Source organism: Urocampus carinirostris, chromosome 3, assembly GCF_059441175.1.
Source record: "Urocampus carinirostris isolate Australia breed hairy pipefish chromosome 3, RoL_Ucar_1.0, whole genome shotgun sequence".
NCBI lineage: Eukaryota > Metazoa > Chordata > Actinopteri > Syngnathiformes > Syngnathidae > Urocampus > Urocampus carinirostris.
The window spans coordinates 21,335,006-21,353,407 of NC_142351.1; the positions used below are offsets into that span (position 1 = coordinate 21,335,006).

The following is an 18,402-nucleotide window of genomic DNA, read 5'->3' on the forward strand; positions in this document are numbered from 1 at the left end:
ACACAGGGACAGACAACTCATTCGCTCATTCACACCTAGGGACAATTTGGACCGGCCAATTCACCTGAAATGCATGTCTTTGGAATGTGGGAGGAAACCGGAGTGCCTGGAGGAAACCCACGCAAGCACGGGGAGAACATACAAACTCCGCACAGAAAGTCTGGAGCTGGATTTGAACCCACGACAGGTTCCCATGACATGAACTGTGCCGCACAAGCGCTAACCACTGCGCCGCCGTGCTGCCTAATTTATTTTATTTTCTAGTGCGTCATGTAGTGCAAAAAATACGGTATGAGGAACCCCCCCCCCCCAAAAAAAAGTATTTTGTGATGATTTCTTTTTCATATTTAAAGTGCACTGGACTTGAAGGCATATGGAATTACAACTACAGTAAGGGCTAAAATTGCACAAAAAATAGAGGTACCATATTGCTCAGTAGCCTAGATGGTAAGGCGCCCGCTTTGAGACTGGGAGGTCGGTGGTTCGCGCCCCGGCCGAGTCATTCCTAAGACTTAAAAAGTGGTCAGCGGCGCCCTCAGTTGGCTGCGGCTGCATCGGCTCGCTACAACGGGTCAGGTGCAATCGACATTTCGTTCTGTGTACATTGTTACACAGAATGACAATACAAGGAAATTATTATTATTATTATTATTATTATGCATTGATCAGTTGGAATGTATTTCTGATCACTTTTGACCATAAGATCCAGCGCTATCCCCACCGCGATTCGAGTTTGATTCCTGTTGCATCTGATGTTATGCAATTGTGAACAACCATTCATGTCCCTCCATGTAACTGCCTGGTTGTTAGGATTTGGTGCTTTTACTATTGCTATCTGGTTTGATCCCCAGTTAAACAAATATGGTATTGTATTTTAATTTTTTAAGGCATATGTTCAGATTTCTGTCTAATTTGAGATTTTTGAGTGTGCCTTATAGTCCAGAAAATATTTAATTTAATACATGTAGTGATTTTTTTGTTTTTTAATGTTTGTGTCCGTGTAGGAGACTATGAGGTGTCAATCCGTTTCAATGACGAACACATCCCCGACAGTCCCTTCATCGTTCCTGTGGCCTCGCCTTCAGACGACGCCCGACGCCTCACTGTTGCCAGCCTTCAGGTGAGGCTTTGAGACACGCACACATGTCCCTGTTCAAGCGCACCAAGCCGCCGGTCACTGTCCAAAACGCATCTGCTTGTCAAGTGTCCTCAAGTCCACACCAATATTAGTTGTCTCGAGGGAACAGTAACGATGAACCGCCTTAAACAATAGAACGAAAAAGAAACCAGTTGGGTAATGTGTGCATTATTCGTAGACCTGTTTGAGTGAAGAATGAGTACTCTTTAAGTGGTTCTTATGTCTTGTGAGCTGCAGGCTACTGACAAGCAGCTGCTACATTGTTGGGCAGTGCCAAGGGCTTGTGGAATAACAAAGGACTGTGTGTGTTTCTCGTGCCTCCTTCTAAAGGCTTCCAACAGCCTACTGAAATGTGATCAAGGGGCGCTAAAGGGTTAAAGAGGTTTCAAAGTGGGCTGTCCTTCTCCCTTTCCTGTTCCTTTCAGATATGCGCAATATAGCTTGAAGAATGCAAGTTATGACAATACTAAGGGATAGAGGCACATTTTTTTTAAAATGTGTTTAATTATGAAGGAAGGGAAAGGGTAACTGGAAGTTGCAAAATTCCATTTCACCACCAAGTAATGATACATAATCATATGTTCTATCCACTGTTTACCTATTTGAACACTACCCTTGACATTTGTTAAACGAGCTATATCATCATCTTTAGGCCAGTAATTGTATTTTGTGGTGAACCAGTTTTATTGACAATAATTTAACTCTTCTTAATGACTTTGTAGTTTTGCTTGATTTCTGAAGAGTATGAGCTTTAAGTCACATATGCACAAACTTGTTCTTTGCAGCTGCTATGTGTAGCTCTAAAAGTTAAAGTTGTACTAACATCACCATTACTTTTCACCTGCGTACATGAGACTTTGTCCCCTTACACTTTGGTTCTATTTCTGCCTGCCTTTGCACTATGCAGCCTCCTCTTTAACCTTCTTAGCGACCTCCAGGTAAGATAAAAATTAATCATTTTCTTTTAAAAATGTTATCAGAACTTTTTGTGGCAAATTTCTGTGTGTCAATTCCAGAGTTTAATAATATTACTAAAACGAAAATATTTTCCTAAAAAAGTCAATATTATTTCCCGTACATTCATTTTATGCATGAAAAATTATTGACAACAGGTCTTCAGATATCCTTACAGATAAAATACTAGAATTTTCACCACAAAAAAATCTCAATTGCGATTGTACAAAATTCCCAAATCTAGAAAGAGATTGAAGGTTCAGTGCTTGTGTTGTTCAATTGGCATCTTATACTTGTGTTAAGATATGCTTTTATAACAAAGCTTTTTTTTGAATAAACACTTTGTATTTACATAATGGTATGTGTTTGGCAGTAAATGGGTTAATGTTGTTGCAGAGCAACTTTTTTTTTATTTTTAAATGCATTCACAAAAACCCATTTTTAACTGGACATGAACTACCCTATTCGGATAATTTCATCGGTTAGAATACTTAAAGGGGCTGTACGGTTTCTGTACATGTGTATTTTCCCCAGTATACTTTCATGCCTAGCAAAAATGATCCCTTGATTTGAGTGTGTGAGCTCTTTTTGTCGAGCAGGAGTCCGGCTTGAAGGTGAACCAGCCGGCATCGTTCGCGGTCAGCCTGAATGGAGCGAAGGGTGTCATCGATGCTAAAGTTCACAGCCCGTCGGGAGCTCTGGAGGAGTGTTGTGTGACTGAGATTGACCAAGGTAGTGAGAAAATGAATAAAGCACTTCTTAATTGCATTAAAAATGACGTCTTAACTCTGGTGTCTATTCTTTAATTGTTTTGCTTTTTGTTTTAGATAAGTATGCAGTCCGCTTCATCCCCAGAGAGAACGGCCTCTATCTTATTGATGTAAAGTTTAATGGGAGTCACATCCCTGGAAGCCCGTTTAAGATCCGGGTTGGAGAGACGGGCCAGGCAGGTGATCCTGGGATGGTGTCAGCCTATGGACCAGGCTTAGAACGAGGGAGTACAGGTAAGATAGTTGGTTGATCATGAAGGTCCAAAAAAATGTAATGTTTTAAATGTGGTCCTTGTCCAGGAACGGCATGTGAATTTGTGGTCAACACGAGTACTGCAGGCCCTGGGGCTTTGGCTGTAACTATTGATGGTCCTTCGAAGGTGAAGATGGATTGTGTAGAGTGCTCGGAGGGCTACAAAGTCACTTACACTCCCATGGCTCCTGGAAGTTATCTCATATCTATCAAGTATGGTGGCCCTTACCACATTGTGGGGAGCCCCTTCAAAGCAAAGATCACTGGTGAGAAATGGACTCTGCTGCTGTAGCGCAATTGACGTCCTGAATGGTTCCGTCACTTCATCCCGCCTCTCTCCAGGCTCCAAGTTGGTGTCCAGCCACAGTATGCATGAGACCTCCTCCGTCATGGTCGACCCGTTGACTCGTGCCATCAGCTCCACTCATCAAGGCGCTCCTGTCAAGTCAGACGCTAGCAAGGTGGTGGCCAAAGGTATTGGCCTCAACAAGGGCTTCCTAGGTCAGAAGAACAGCTTCAGTGTCGACTGCGGCAAAGCAGGTGAGAGTGTGTCTCAAACCTATGGCAGTGAAAATCAACTGATTACTGTAAGGGTTGTGACATGTTTCTTGCATGCCCTCAGGTCGGAACATGCTTCTGGTTGGAGTGGATGGCCCCAAAGTCCCCTGTGAGGAGATCCTGGTCAAACACTTGGGCAACCGCCTGTATAATGTCAGCTACCAGCTCAAAGAGAAGGGAGAGTACATCCTAGTGGTCAAATGGGGGGATGAGCACATTCCCGGCAGTCCTTTCCATATTGTCGTTTAAAAAAAGAGGAAAAAAAGCACCACCAGCAGCTTCTCTCACCGCTGTTATTGTTTACATCTCCGTGTCCCACCAATGTTATACATTTCCTATTGACCGGATTTCAGCTTATGTAAACACCCTCTGAAAACCTAATCATCTTCCAAAGATGCAAATATTCCTAATTTTCAGTCAATTTGTAATCAATTTCCAAATGTGTCGGGTTAATGTTGAGCGCACATTTGAAAGATTGTGAGCCGGCAGTTGAATTCAACGTATATTTTGCATCAGAACTTGGCCATGCTATAGTGGACTTGAGTCCAAAAGGTCCAGAATGCTTCTCATTGTGGAAGTTTTCATTTCATGTAAATTATCGTGCTAGGCATGATTCCACTGGGCCTAATAATTGAAATCTACACCTTCATGGTCCGTAAAAATTTCAAGTGGCTCATGTTGAATGGGTTGGCATGGTTGTTGTCATGTTTAATTGGAAAAGCCTATTCCACTTATTTTTTGTGACTCCTTTTTTAATAACAGTTTAACCTGCTGACGGTGTGACCCAGTTTTAGGCACTGCTCTTCTAAGATGTAAGCATGTTAGAGTAGATATCTAATTTAACGTTAAAAGTTTAAGTGATCAGGTAGAGTTCTAACGCTAAGCTTGTCACTTGCTCACAACAACGCTGCCTTTCTCAGTGTTTGGCTATGGCTGTATGTTCACAAAAATGCTTTCAAGATACAGGAGAAGCTACCTGATGCGTTTCAAACATGTTTATTCAAAAGGGAAACATTTCAAATGATGCTGGATGAAAGATTGATTCATCACATTGTTTCAAGAAAGTGACCAAAAAAAAAAACCCACATCTTCAGTGTTCATGTCTCACTTGTTGAGGTTTTCTTTCTTTTTTTTCTTATTAAAAGATGTCCACAAAAATTTAGATCTTTGTTCAGAATAAAAATGCTTTTAAATGTTTTGTAAGACAGTATTTTGATACACAATAAAGTTGTTGTCTAGTAGTTTTTCAGTTTGTATTCATCTTTCTTTCCCAACTTTGACTAGAACTGTTACACACATGGGATTCCTTCAAACTGAAATAAAATTCTTATTCCAGTTGTCTTCGGAAAGATTTAGTCCATTAGTTTGCTAATAAAAATATCTTCAAAGATGTAATAAAAGTTACATCTGCAATGATTACTGATGTGGATCGCCTGCTCCTTTGGTGCCAACTGCCTTGGACTCTGATTGGCTCCCTTTCCCAATTTAAACACACTCCTATCTCTCCCCTTTTTGTCAGTCCGTCTGCAAACCTCAGTATATACTAGGCAAGCCTTTTTCAACCCTGACTCCCACCTGTCCCGTTTTGGCTCCTGTCTGTCTCTGGCTATGACCCGTTCTCACCCCGACCACGTTTTTGCTCTCCTGTCCCGGCTATTGATCCATTTTTCCGCCGCTGCCATCGCTCTCTATGGAAGATCCACTTCCGTGTTCGGATCACAATCCGAGCACGAGAGCGACTTGCTTCCCGCGCCTAGCGAACACCGGAGCTTGGGCGCAGCCCTTCCTCTTTCCTTTAATACAACATAACGCAATTAGGACCAGAACACAAACGGGACCCGACAGCATCAAATTACTAGTCAAATCATTTTTATTTCTATAGCCCTTAATCACAAAGAGTCTCAAAGGGCTTCACAGGTTATTACACAGACTATTACATCATCTCCTGATCTGGAACCAACATGAGGGCAAGGAAAAATTTAAAAAACCTCAACATGGGGAAAATGAAGAAACCTTGAGAAGGGACCGCACATGTGGTATCCCCCTTCCAGGAATACCAGACAGCAAAGGATGTTGCAATCACAAATAATACACAGATATTGTCCACTAAAGGTATAGGTTATTCATATGCTATAGAGTAGAAGTGAGTTTTAAGCTTAAATTTAAACATTTCCACTGAGGTTGCAGTTCGATCTCAGGGGGGAGAGCATTCCACAGCACCGGTGCCCGGATGGAGAATGCTCTCGAACCAGCGGAACACTTCTTGGCTCTTGGGATCACCAGAAGACCGGCGCTCTCTGAAGTCTTCGGACCGGAACATAGGGGGCAATCAGATCTGAAAGATATGAGGGAGAAAGTCCATGTATGATTTTGTATAATACTAAGAGAACCATGAAATCACTTCTTAGGCCAACAGGGAGACAATGCAGGTTAGCCAAAATCGGCGTGATGTGATTGGACTTTTTTGTCCTAGCTAAAAGCCTCGCTGCAGCATTTTGTACCAGCTGAAGACTCTTGATTCTGGATTTCGGGAGATCGGAGAGTAGGGCATTACAGTAATCGAGACGGGAGGCAACAAACGCGAGAATTATGATCTCCGCATCCGACTGAGACAGTATAGGACGAATTGTAATAATGTTGCGAAGATGAAAGAAAGCGGTTCTAGTAATTTTCTTCACATGTGAAAGGATAGATCGGGGTCAAATATGACACCTACATTTTTAACCGAGTCACTCTGTGAGATGTGACATTTGTCAATGTTCACAGCAGTTTTTGAGAATAAGTCACGGCATTTAGATGGACCAATAACTAACATTTCGGTTTTTTTCAGAGTTAAGATGCAAGAAATTGAGGGACATCCACTCTTATCTCAGTGAGGCAGGCCTCCAAATTTCCACAATTTAGTGTGGCAGATTCCTCGTAGCAGTGGAAACTGATATTATACTTGCGAAAAATATCACCTAACGGAAGCATGTAAATGCTGAAAAGAAGGGGGCCAAGCACTTAACCCTGCGGAACACCACAGGTAACACTAAAACTAGTCAGAATTGTTTTCCTAAAAATGTGAGTACTGTAACTATAAAGTTAAACTTGCATTAAGGAAATACAAATTGTAATCAGACAAGTAGTTAAAGCTATAAATTGGCAATCCTGATATTTCTGTGGTTTGATAATTTTTTTTAAAAATGGCACAGTCAAGATATCAAAAATGTGTAAATCCAGTGCCTTCAGTTGAACACTTCAGGAACTTCCAGAACATTTGATGTTTTATGTGCTCTGTTCAGCCACATAAAAGGTAACCAAGTAGTAAAAATATGCTTTATGAAACAATATAGGAGGAACTGAAAGGGAAAAAGGTTGGACAGAAAGGCCAGAGCATATTTTGGCCCTGTCCTGTTGCAGGATCGAGCAGTTACTCAAATAAGCTCGTAGTGATGGGAATTCTGGCCCTTTAAAGAAGCTGCTCTTTCGGCTCGGATCACTAAAGCTTCAGATTGTTTTTTTGCGTTTATACATGTAATACATTTCATCATGTAACATTAAATTTTTTTGGGGGGGTGGGGACAAAAACAGCTTAAAAAAAACAACCGACTTGTTTTTTGTTTTTTTAAGGAAAATGAGAAAAAGGAACAACAAGCAGAAAAAGTGAAAAAAAAAATTAAGGCAGTGGGGTATTTCTAAAGCTGTGTTGTTCACGTTTTTGTTTTGTTTTACTTTTTAAAAGAATTGTTATTTAGCTTTTTAAATTACATTCAAGACTATCTCGTCCTTTATCTAGGAAAAGAGAATTTTTAAAAAGACACAATTTTGGGGGGTGCTTGGGTTGAATTTCAGGGTACTTGGAGACCCCCCAAAACTGTCTGGTTATTGTAATTCATGAACATTGTTACAAATTCTCACATCTGATTCTCACAGTCACACGACATATATTCTTATAAACACAATAATTGCAAAACAACTCAATACTGTTGCATTATATTGAAAAACAGTTGCGTTTCATGGGAAATCTCGCATTAATTTATGGAAGCCGCAGAGTGCCAAAATACAAATTTTAAAAAGATAAAAAATTTATACGGATTTAAAACGAGCATTCAATTTATCAAACGGCCTTAAAAATGAACATTTTAACAACCAAACGGCCATTTAAATAAAAGTCCTTAAGCAAACCATAACTACAAATCTATCATAATTGAATTTGACTTTTTTTTTAATTTAGAGCAGCTACACTTCATAATACTATATTGTGATTCAATAGTCATGGTTCTATTTAAAAAAAAAGTTGCTTCTCAAAAAAACTATACTCTAAATTACGTTTTAAAATTAAATTATTATGAATTTTGGTTGCACTGGTATAATTTATTAGAGTCGGAAAGGACAAAAATTATATAACTCACGCACATGACACATTTTTGCTCTATCGGCCTCTGCTCTTTGCAGTATTGGACCAGGAATAATTAATTGCAACCTTGAATTACATTTTATGTGGACAAGAAAAGCACTTCTATTCTATAGCATATGAATAACTTAAATTTTAGGTTGACAATATCTGTGTCTTATTTGTTATTGCAACGTCCATTGCAGCTTCGTCATTCTGGAAGGGGGATTACTTCATGTGCAGTCCCTTCTCAAGGTTTCTTCATTTTCCTCATGTTAAGGTTTTTGAGTTTTTCCTTGCCCTCGTGTAGGTTTTAGATCAGGGGATGGTGTCATAATAGTCTGTGGTTTGCAATAATCTGTGGTCTGTGCAGCCCTTTGAGACTCTTTGTGATTAAGGACTATATAAATAAACATGACTTGACTTGACATGAAAAGTACTGTATCTCATCTCATCTCATTAGCCGTACCGCTTATCCTCATTAGGGTCGCGGGGGGCTGGAGCCCATCCCAGCCATCCCCAGGCAGAGGGCAGGGGACACCCTGAACTGGTTGCCAGCCAATCGCAGGGCACACGGGGACAGACAACTCACTCGCTCGCTCATTCACACCTAGGGAGAATTTAGACCGGCCAATTCACCTGAAATGCATGTTTTTGGAATGTGGGAGGAAACCGGAGTGCCTGGAGGAAACCCACGCAAGCACGGGGAGAACATACAAACTCCGCACAGGAAGTCTGGAGCTGGATTTGAACCCACGACAGGTTCCCATGACATGAACTGTGCCGCACAAGCGCTAACCACTGCGCTGCCGTGCTGTATGTTGTTCTAAATTTTACAACATTAAGTTAATCTACGATTATATTTTAATAAAAATATTTTATTGTTTTTAAATGTTCAAAAACTGATTTATGAGTTTAATGTTAGCTTTAAAACTGGTTTTACTCTTTAAATGTCAGTTCTATTAATTGAATCATGGCACTCTTGGGCTTCCGTAAACGCAAAAAAAAAAAAACAGTGAACTATTTCGGGCAAATTGACGACACTTAGAGGATAAAAACTGAACTGCATGCATGTGATCTGTGATCATCTGTCCCAATATAAACTTTCATATTGGATTTTTCATAAGCACATATTTGTCCACACAAACCCTAACGGTCCAGTCTATTTCAATCCGATAGCAGGCGAACATAACACAACAACACAGTGATTTTATTTGTGCATTTTGGGAAAAAAAAGGTTAAATACAAGATATGAAAACGCAGTGTTGAAACATGTGTTTGGATATTCAAAAAAATGTATTCAAAAATGCTTTAAAATTAAATGCTTGTTGGGGAAAAAAATAAAATTTAAACTCTTCTGTGTGGATTCATTTGAAAGATAGTGTGTCGTCATCCACTACAGATGGACACGCCCTCCGCCCTTTTCCTCTTCACTCCCAAACTTGTCAGGCGGGGAAGGATTTTGTTTCTTTCCTTTTTCCAACACGGAACCTATTTCAATAGTACGTATTAATGTCTCTTGTCACTTTTAATGAAGTTTTTGTTTTTATGTGTGTGCGTGTGCGCGGCTCGGTTCCCTCCATTTTCCGGTTTCCATTAACGCGACCACTTGAATTGGTCGGCTAACACATTTCCATGTGTTTTTGCTAACTGTGCAGATCGCAGAATGTCGTTGAGTGACAAAAGCGACAAAGAGCTCAGTAAGATGCTTACTGATTACGGCATCAAACATGGACCTATAGTCGGTAAGAAGTGCAATTCTCTCTAAGTCATGCTTGTAGTCACCTTTGGAATTAACTCACGTTTGACAAAAGTGGTATTAGGGTTCTATTGAAGTTGGAAAAGGGGTACATTTGAACTGTAAACGAACCGCCCTAATAGTAGGGGCACAGATTTCCAAATACAGTGGAACCTCGGTTCTCGACCATAATCCGTTCCAGAACCCTGTTCGAAAACCGATTTGTTCGCTCACCGAAATCATTTTCCCCATTAAAAATAATGTAAATCGTTTTAATCCGTTCCAACCCCCTTAATGTTTACCTTGAATGTTTAACGTAATCATAAAGCTAACCCAGGCTAATCGTACGTCCGCGTTATCGTAATTACGCTAACATGAACGTGTAAAAATTATAAAATCGTGTCGTTTACAAGTCATTTAGCAACCGGGTCTCCACAACAAGTGGTGAACGGTTCATTGGATAGGGGGCTCTGTTCCAACACCCTGAAAGTTGGGCTGCGTTCCAACACCCACATATAGCTAACCCAGGCTAATCGTATGTTCGCGTTATCGTAATCTTCCGTACGAAAGATTACGCTAACATGAACGTATAAAAATAAAAGGATAAAGAAAAAAATTATGGATAGGATTTCTTACCTTTGTGGTGGTCAGCAAAACGCGCAGGTGGACCGCCGTTGCTTGCTTATAGCACGCATTCCCTTAGCCAAATCTCTAGATTTCACAGCCTCCTTATTCTTTAGTATCGTACTGATCGTAGATTTAGCCATGCTGTATTCCCTAGCAAGATCAGACCCTCGCACACCTCCTTCATATTTTGCAATTATTTCTTTCTTAAATGCAATAGTTGTACGCACTACTTTTTTGTTTTCACCTGTAGCAACTTTGCCGATTGCACTGACTTTCTTCGGAGGCATAATAAGGGGCTAAAACACCCGTACACCGCTCAGCATCGCACCCTAGCGTACACACTCACGCATTACCGGCGTTCGAACTCCGATTTTTTTGACCGAACAGCGAAGCTAGAATTTCTCTAAATTTTTGGTCGGACTCCGATTTGTTCGAACTGAGAGGCGTTTGAAAACCGAGGTTCCACTGTACAAGAACCTACATCTTATTTGTCATTTGATCAGTAGAGTAATGACGAAACCAGGGCTGCACGATTTGGGGGAAAAAAACGTAACTGCTGTTTTTCAGACCACTATTGCAATTTCGATGTGATTTTCTATTTTAAAAGGAAAGTGCTTTTTCTGTGCTAGTTTTTTTTGTGAGAACTGAACCCTTGGATGCATGACCTACCAATATATACACTCGTCCATGAGCTGGAGTGATAATTCGTGGGGACAAAATAAAAATACTTAATGCATGTTGTCATGTACATGGTTTACAGCGAACATGACAGTATTACAACTTTTATTTTAAAATATTTTGAAGAATGCCAACCCATCCATCCATTGGCTGCACCGCTTATCCTCAGTAGGGTAGCAGGGGTGCTGGAGCCCATACCCGCCATCTTCAGGCAGTGGGCAGGGGACACCCTGAACTGGTTGCTAGCCAGTGGCAGGGCGCACAGAGACGGACAACTCACTCGCTCATTTACACCTAGGGACAATTTGGACTGTCCAATTAACCTGACATGCATATTTTTGGAATGTGGGAGGAAACCCACGCAAGCACGGGCAGAACATGAAAACTCCACACAGGGAAAGTTCGATTTCCTAGTCAAGAACTGTGCCGTACACGTGCAAACAACTGCGCTGCCATGCTGCCGGAATGTCAACTATGGGGTCATTTTTTATCCTATTTATGCATCCAAGAGTTAATATTAGTGACGTGCTTTAACCCGCCTGCAGGCTGTAAGACTGTTGAGAAGCAAAACTGTCTGTATGATGTCATTAGTCACTCACTGCTACTTTCCGGGTCTCCAAATAGCCACTTACGGAAATGCCTAGACATACCCTTAGAAATATTTGCAAAATACTCATGTTTAGTTTTTCAGATTGTGATCAAATTTGACCTGGTACCCAGGTAAGTTTTCATGCATTTGTCCCAGCTGTTTTCCAGCTAAGATGCCCAACAAAACTTCAGAGTGTTACATATGAAAAGAGAGTACAACCATCTATTTTCTCCAAACGGTTAAGCGACAGCATTCAATTTACTTAGGGTACGTCTTGGATTGAGATTTAAGGTGAATTTTAAAGGATCAATAAAATGTCAAATTTAAGTAACAAGCGCCCCCTTCTGGGAAGCTTTGTTAGAGGTTTGCTGTCTATAAATGTTTCCAAAAAATACAGTGTTATGCGATTAGACAATCTGACAACGTCACATTGCAATGTCGATTACATTTCGGTTAATCGTGCAGCCCTAATAGGAACTGTAGCATTAAAGAAAATGTTTCATTGCCTCATCTTAACTTATAAATGAAAGTCTATGCGATGCACTTTTTTAACCCTCGTGGCTTGCAGGTACATATCATGTACATTTTCATGCTTTTTTATTTTAAATTTAAAGAAAGAGCATTGAAAAGTAAACTCTTGGGAGCTCAAATTCCACACAGATTGTGAGAACGTGTAGATGTTCAAAATGTCATGGGGCTGTAATTTATATGTTTCTGCATTTAGAAGCCAACCTCATACTATACACAAAAGCGTGCCATGTACATTTTTTGGCCGTATAGACGGCCATTATAATTCATAATCTTTGATTCATCATAAACCTAGTTTATTTCATTGTATTTTCAGGGATTTTGATATTTTCCCTTTAGTGCTGTGGAGTAAATCATATGCAAAGTACTGTAAAACATTTTGTTCAGTGGCGCCAAAGTACAAATATAGTAATAATCATGGTTATAATTTTGCCTGCAAACCACTGACTGCAGCCTTCATGATGCTGGTATTGCAGACTGTGGTGCATCACACGTGTATTGCGTTCTACCTTGTTGTTGCAAAACCAAGTGTCGTGAATTTGAATTGCCTATGGGGACCTGCGCTGCTTCAAAGATAAACAACTGATTGATTGGTGGGAAAGAAATATCAGAATTATTTAAGTGAAAGAGATAAACAATTCAAATAAAAATGTGTTTGACTCTCAACCTTTATTGGTCAGCTGTTAGAACTAGAGTGGATTATGACCTCTTTGGCAAAATGTATATAGGGGACCAACTCAACCCGGCGACCATTACCTACCAACACTGACTTGGGCAGGATGGAAAGGAAATACTCAGCCAAAGAAGCTGTATTTGGCCATGAAGGGAAAATCCGAACCGGAAGATTTTTTTTTTCCTCTAATACCTCAAACTATTCGGAAGAGGATTTTAAACCTGATCGCTCGGCCGAAGGGACAATTGGAGGAGGTTGTTGACGACGATAAACCGGGTGTTGATGTGGAGGAAGAAGTCGTGTAGAAGGATCTGGGAAGATTGTGGAAGAAGACGTAAGTGGACAAAAACATTTGGCGATCCCAAAAAAAATAATTAGTCTCCATTACACCAAGAGGCTGAGCACTGTTTGCCTCAGACACTGCCCGATACCGGGCAAACTTTGCATGCCATTGCCTGCATCAGTAGCCCCATCACCGCCTTTAATTTATTTTTTACCGAGGAAATATTGAACAAATGACTAATTTACAAGGACAGGAAATGATTATGCACTTTATCACGATCACCAAACAGCAACTCCGTGCAAACTATGGACATCTCATTTTAGCTGGAATTTACAAGTCGAAAGACCAGTCTACAAAGAGCCTGTGGGACAAGAAAATTGGAGGGCTTCCGCTTTCAGTGCAAGAAGCGATGTAGAAAGATGCCGGCAAGCTGTACGCTAGCATTAGGGATCCTTGGATTGAGCCAGGTCTCCGTGATGATGAAAATATAGTTCTCACGAATGTAGCAGTTTCCAACCAATTGTAAATCATCCGTTTTATGGGTAATGGGATATAATGTGTATGTGGTGTATTGTATTGCCCAGAACACAGAATATCTTTGTTCTGCAATGTTGAGTAAAGCACCATTGTGGCTGCGCATCTTTAGGTATAAATATGGATTGTTTTGTGCCTGCAGACTCGACGCGTAATTTGTATGTGAAGAAGCTCGAGAGGGCCATGGAAAAAGAAGAGTTGCCAGTAAAGTCTTCCTCTGATAAGACTTACTACAGAGAGGAAGGTAAGATTCTCCACTGGTTGTTTGTCGTCGTTTTTCAGAGCTGAAGCAGGGGGGCCTCCTTCCAATGAGAACACATTTGGGATGCCCAAATAGAATGAAATGAAATGTTCTGCATTTATATAGCGCTTTTCAAGTCAATGACTTCCCAAAGCGCTTTACAATGTGCTCCACATTTCCCAATAGCGGCTGCAGCCATGTAAGGCGCTAACCTGCTTATTGGGGGTATTAGGGGTTCAGTGTCTTACCCAAGGACACTTCGACATGTAACACGGACGAGCCGGGATTCGAACTGGGATCCCTTGATCCCAAGACACTACTGAGCTAACACAAAATGTTATTTAATTAAAAATATCGATGATGTGGATAGGATTTTGACATTTCTAAAAAGCTAAAAAAAAAAGGAAAAAAACTCATAATTATTTTTTTTCTTTTCTACGTTTTAGTGACTAATAGGCGCATGGCAATTTGCACATGGCCTATCATTTGTCATTTTCATTTTCTCCAGTGGCTCAACAGCACAGAGTTACATGGTCTATGTAATTCACAATGCTGTGTTTGATGCCAGCGGGTGACAAGTCTTATTATTTGATGACATTTATGTAATGCATAACTGACGTATTGGCCTAAACATTCCTACCGAAAATTGTAGTACCATGTTTTCAAGACCATAGGGCGCACCATGTCTAAGGGCACAGTTCTCAGTTGCTGGTTTTATTTTTGTATTTAACACATACATACACACGTGATTATTGGGCGCGGGTGTACTGTGGCGTGTCGTTTTAGGGAGGTTTTTTTACTCTGCTTTAAAGAAAATATACCTGTGAAGAAAGGTGGCACGGCGGCTGAGTGGATTGATGGATTCTCATGAACGCGTATGGCTTCCCTGGAGAGTACCCGTTTATTGATAACACAACACTGAACTTCAACCCTCTCGTGACGCTTGTTTCCCTGCTCACGTCAACCAACCACATTACGCCCGCCTTACAACAACACAAGTGTGCATATTTAACATTCAGGGAGCAGAACTGAGTTTGGTTGTGGTTTATTTAAGTATTGATTATAAAGTACTTTTTATTCATCATCATCATTCAAAGCCATCAAAGTCATTATATTCTGTTTCTGTGACAAACCTTTAGAGAAAAACATGCCAGGTTCACTTACTTCACTGTCTGAGTCAATTTCCGTGCCGTGCGGCTCCTCGGATGCCAGCTTTTGCGAAAGCTTGAACAACAGTCCCAACAAACCAGTTAGCCCAAGCATCTACAATCCATTTGCAAATTTTAGCATAACCCGCCCGGCGCTGCCTCCCACTCATAGTGAAACTGGTCTCCCATCGCTTTGATGCCGTTCGCAGCCTATGTTGAACGGCCAATTTCGATGTCCAGCGGACAAAATATCACACTTAATCATTTAGCGTTCTCACTGTGTCCTCTATTACATCCACAAATTAAAAGTCCAAGAAACTCTTTCAAACCCTGAAAAAGGATGCATGTAATTAGTGATGGAAAAATGAAGCCCCGTAGAGCAGTGAAGCCCTCAAAGGAAATCCTGATCTCACCCATAGTGTCTCCAATAACTGTGTATTATTTGTTATCGCAACGTTTCCTGGTCATCCTGGACAGGGCATTACTTCATGTGCGGTCCCTTCTAAAGGTTTCTTCATTTTCATCATGTTGAGGTTTTTGAGTTTTTCCTTGCCCTCATGTAGGTTTTAGATCAGGGGTTGGTTTAATAATAGTCTGTAGTTTGCAATAAACTGGTCCCTGCAGCCCTTTGAGACTCCTTGTGATTAAGGGCTATACAAATAAACATGACTTGACTTCAAGATGATTCATCACCTCAACTGCGCCACCATGTGGACAGAAAAATATATAACATGCTTGTGTAAAAACAGGCTCTGAATACAAAAAATATACCGGTATATATTTGAAGAGTAACAGAGTAAGAGTGTATCATGAATTATTCTGTGTTACTTTGTGCTCATGTAATAAGTAAAAAGGGGGTAAAGTGAAGGGGTTATTCATTTTTATTTAAAAACAATAGTTTTTCCAACGTTTTTGGACCAGGTTACTTTATTTATTTATTTTTTGCAGAGAATTTCCCCTGCTTTTAAAATAACTCTTTCCCAAGGTACAGATGAAGCGTCGATTTGTGATCGCAAGTTTGTAAAGGAGTTGAAGTGCAGGTTTCTGTGACTTCCAGTACTGAAGGGGACTTTTAACTCTGTGGGCGTTTATTTTATTTCACACCACTCTCAAAGCAAGCAAATAATTTCCTGAATCAGTCAAGTGGTACACCAGCTTCATCGTGCTCAAAACGTCACCGCTTACGTCATCAACACGCACACGACTCGCAATTCATGAACCACTCGTCTAAAATACTCGGCACACGCTTCAGGTGTTCGAGCCGAGGAGCACACCTCTATATGCAATGTTGTTTTTAGAGCATGAAATATGTAACCATTTTCTAGACAAGCCCGTGGCGCACTTTGTGTACTTTTACTGACCAACTTGGCAATTAAAAAGGTGAAAGCAAATGGGTCGTAAACAATAAATTGCAGTGAAAGCTGAACTGATATGTCGTTTGTCCTCACAGAAGAGGAAATTACGTACGTGACCTACCACAGCCCGGTAAGTGATCGATTGTCCCCCTTGCCTTTTTTTCCCGATTATGTTTTGTTGTACAAATAAGATTGCTAACCTTAAAGTTCTGTATTGCTGCTATTTTCACAGGTGAAACAAGAAGTTTCCAGAGACATGTGAGTGCGTCACAAACACAGTGCAGAGTGTGCTCGCATTCACTTTGTTTGACGTTTCCATTGTGTATCATGCTGGGTGAGGTTGCATGAAAACCTGCCTGAGCAAGTTAGCTAGCAAAACAATGTCAAATTAGGCTTCCTAGTAAGCAGAGTTGAAATCGGATTTCATTGATTTACAGTAATCCCTCAGTTATTGTGGTTAATGGGGACCAGAACCCTCCGCGAAAAGTGATCATCTGCAGAGTAGGAATGCCCCTTCTTACGTGCCCTCAAAGGTCAAACTTACAACGAGATGACGTCCTTACCTACAGAGAATATACGATTGTAAAAAAAACTATAGATCTACAAAATAAAAAAGACAACACCGAATTTCAGTTGAATGAATGGTCTTTATTGTCAATATACAAAAGTACAAGGAAATCGGAGGGATTATCCTTTCAGTGTAAGAAAAACATTTAGAGAGCGGCTGGTAAGCTGCACACCAGTATCAGGTATCCTCAGATTGAGCCAGGTCTCCGCGATGATTAAAATACAACAGTCTCGAATGTAGCAGTTTCTCACAAGTTGTAGCTCCAGGTTATCAATTCCATTCGTAATGGATTCAGCGTTGGTGAGATACAGGCTCGTCGGGGGTAGCTTAATAGAGTTGTTAGCCTAGCTGTAGCGTGAGGCTGGACCTGCAGCCCCGTATTTTGCCTTCTCTCCCGACGCTGACCTGGTCGCTTCCCAAACCTGATAACAATCCTTGGAGCATGCACTGGCTATTGCTATTTCTTTGTGCTTTTCTGCCTTTCCTCAGAGTCTGATTTAATTGATTTGTTGTTGTTTTTTCAATGCAAGAGCCGTTAAAGCTACTAGCTGTCACCGTGCTCCGCAGTTTGTTATGGTGGACACATTGACTGGTGTGCCGGCCCATCTCTGACTGATGGCATACAAGAGCCTATCACACTTTCGCATAAAGTCACGCAAATCCAACACACAAAGCCCTCCCTAACCTGCCTCTGTGATAGCATTTTCTGCACGCTGTCTGCTGCAGAAAACAATGCACGATACAACGATATAATTTACAATAAAGACAATTCAAAATCCGCTGAATGTGTGAAATAGCAAGGGATTAGTGTATTTATTTTTAATCAAGCGATGGATAACATGAGCTACTGATAAACAGGAGTAAACAGCTCAATTGCCCAATTGTAAACTAGGGTGGGATTTGGGGCAGGGCATCATTTTCCTCTGCAATTGTAAACTATTAACTAACACTTATTCCAATCAGGCTGAAAAGGAGATACAACAGTGAGCCTTACGAAGACGAGGAATCAGACAGCCATGAACAGTACGTCTGCAAATGTTCACATCGCGGAAAATAAATTCAGTGATCGTCATGGCTTCCTGTGCAACAGACTCATCCGGCTCCAGAGCAGCCCAGCCAATCAGAACACGGTACACACCAAGGAGGCGGTCCCTTCTGGATGCAGCATGTGGGGGCTGATGAAAATGCTGCTGCTTCTTGCAGTGGTAGTTGCAGCCTACTACTCGTACTGTCACTTGACCAAAGATGAAAATCCTTTTAAGCTTCAATAATCAATAAATGACCATTTTGAGGATACAGGGTTCTTAAAATCCTTGAATTGAAATATTGTGTTTTCAATGTTGAAAAAGTGCTCGAATTTTGCGTGAAGTGCTTGTAAATGCTTGAAATTTG

General features: G+C 40.8%; 2 protein-coding genes across 5 annotated transcripts in view; both read left to right on the plus strand.

Annotated features, from left to right (window-relative positions):
• flna (filamin A, alpha (actin binding protein 280)) overlaps positions 1-4,914 on the plus strand; it is a 44,309-nt gene extending 39,395 nt beyond the window's left edge. For all 4 annotated transcript variants that reach the window (XM_088331000.1, XM_088331002.1, XM_088331001.1 and 1 more), the window contains 6 exons: positions 1,005-1,120; positions 2,692-2,824; positions 2,920-3,096; positions 3,163-3,381; positions 3,458-3,655; positions 3,738-4,914. In XM_088331000.1, the coding sequence (XP_088187126.1) occupies positions 1,005-1,120; positions 2,692-2,824; positions 2,920-3,096; positions 3,163-3,381; positions 3,458-3,655; positions 3,738-3,922 (1,028 nt within the window). In that variant the 3' untranslated portion in view covers positions 3,923-4,914. The remainder of the gene's footprint in view (positions 1-1,004; positions 1,121-2,691; positions 2,825-2,919; positions 3,097-3,162; positions 3,382-3,457; positions 3,656-3,737) is intronic.
• A 4,525-nt stretch (positions 4,915-9,439) lies between these two features.
• Positions 9,440-18,306, plus strand: LOC148369088 (uncharacterized). The gene is made up of 7 exons (XM_088331007.1): positions 9,440-9,550; positions 9,707-9,793; positions 13,841-13,942; positions 16,538-16,572; positions 16,675-16,700; positions 17,974-18,033; positions 18,101-18,306. Exons 1-7 carry the CDS (start codon positions 9,451-9,453, stop codon positions 18,279-18,281), a joined length of 591 nt encoding a protein of 196 aa, XP_088187133.1. The 5' UTR covers positions 9,440-9,450; the 3' UTR covers positions 18,282-18,306.
• Positions 18,307-18,402: the final 96 nt, after the last annotated feature.

Excerpts from the sequence above, each read along its gene's own strand:
- LOC148369088 (XM_088331007.1), top strand. The coding sequence starts at position 9,451 with ATGGACACGCCCTCCGCCCTTTTCCTCTTCACTCCCAAACTTGTCAGG. Across the intron at positions 9,551-9,706 it reads ACACGGAACCTATTTCAATA|ATCGCAGAATGTCGTTGAGT; the intron begins GTACGTATTAAT and ends CTAACTGTGCAG. Across the intron at positions 16,573-16,674 it reads ACGTGACCTACCACAGCCCG|GTGAAACAAGAAGTTTCCAG; the intron begins GTAAGTGATCGA and ends CTATTTTCACAG.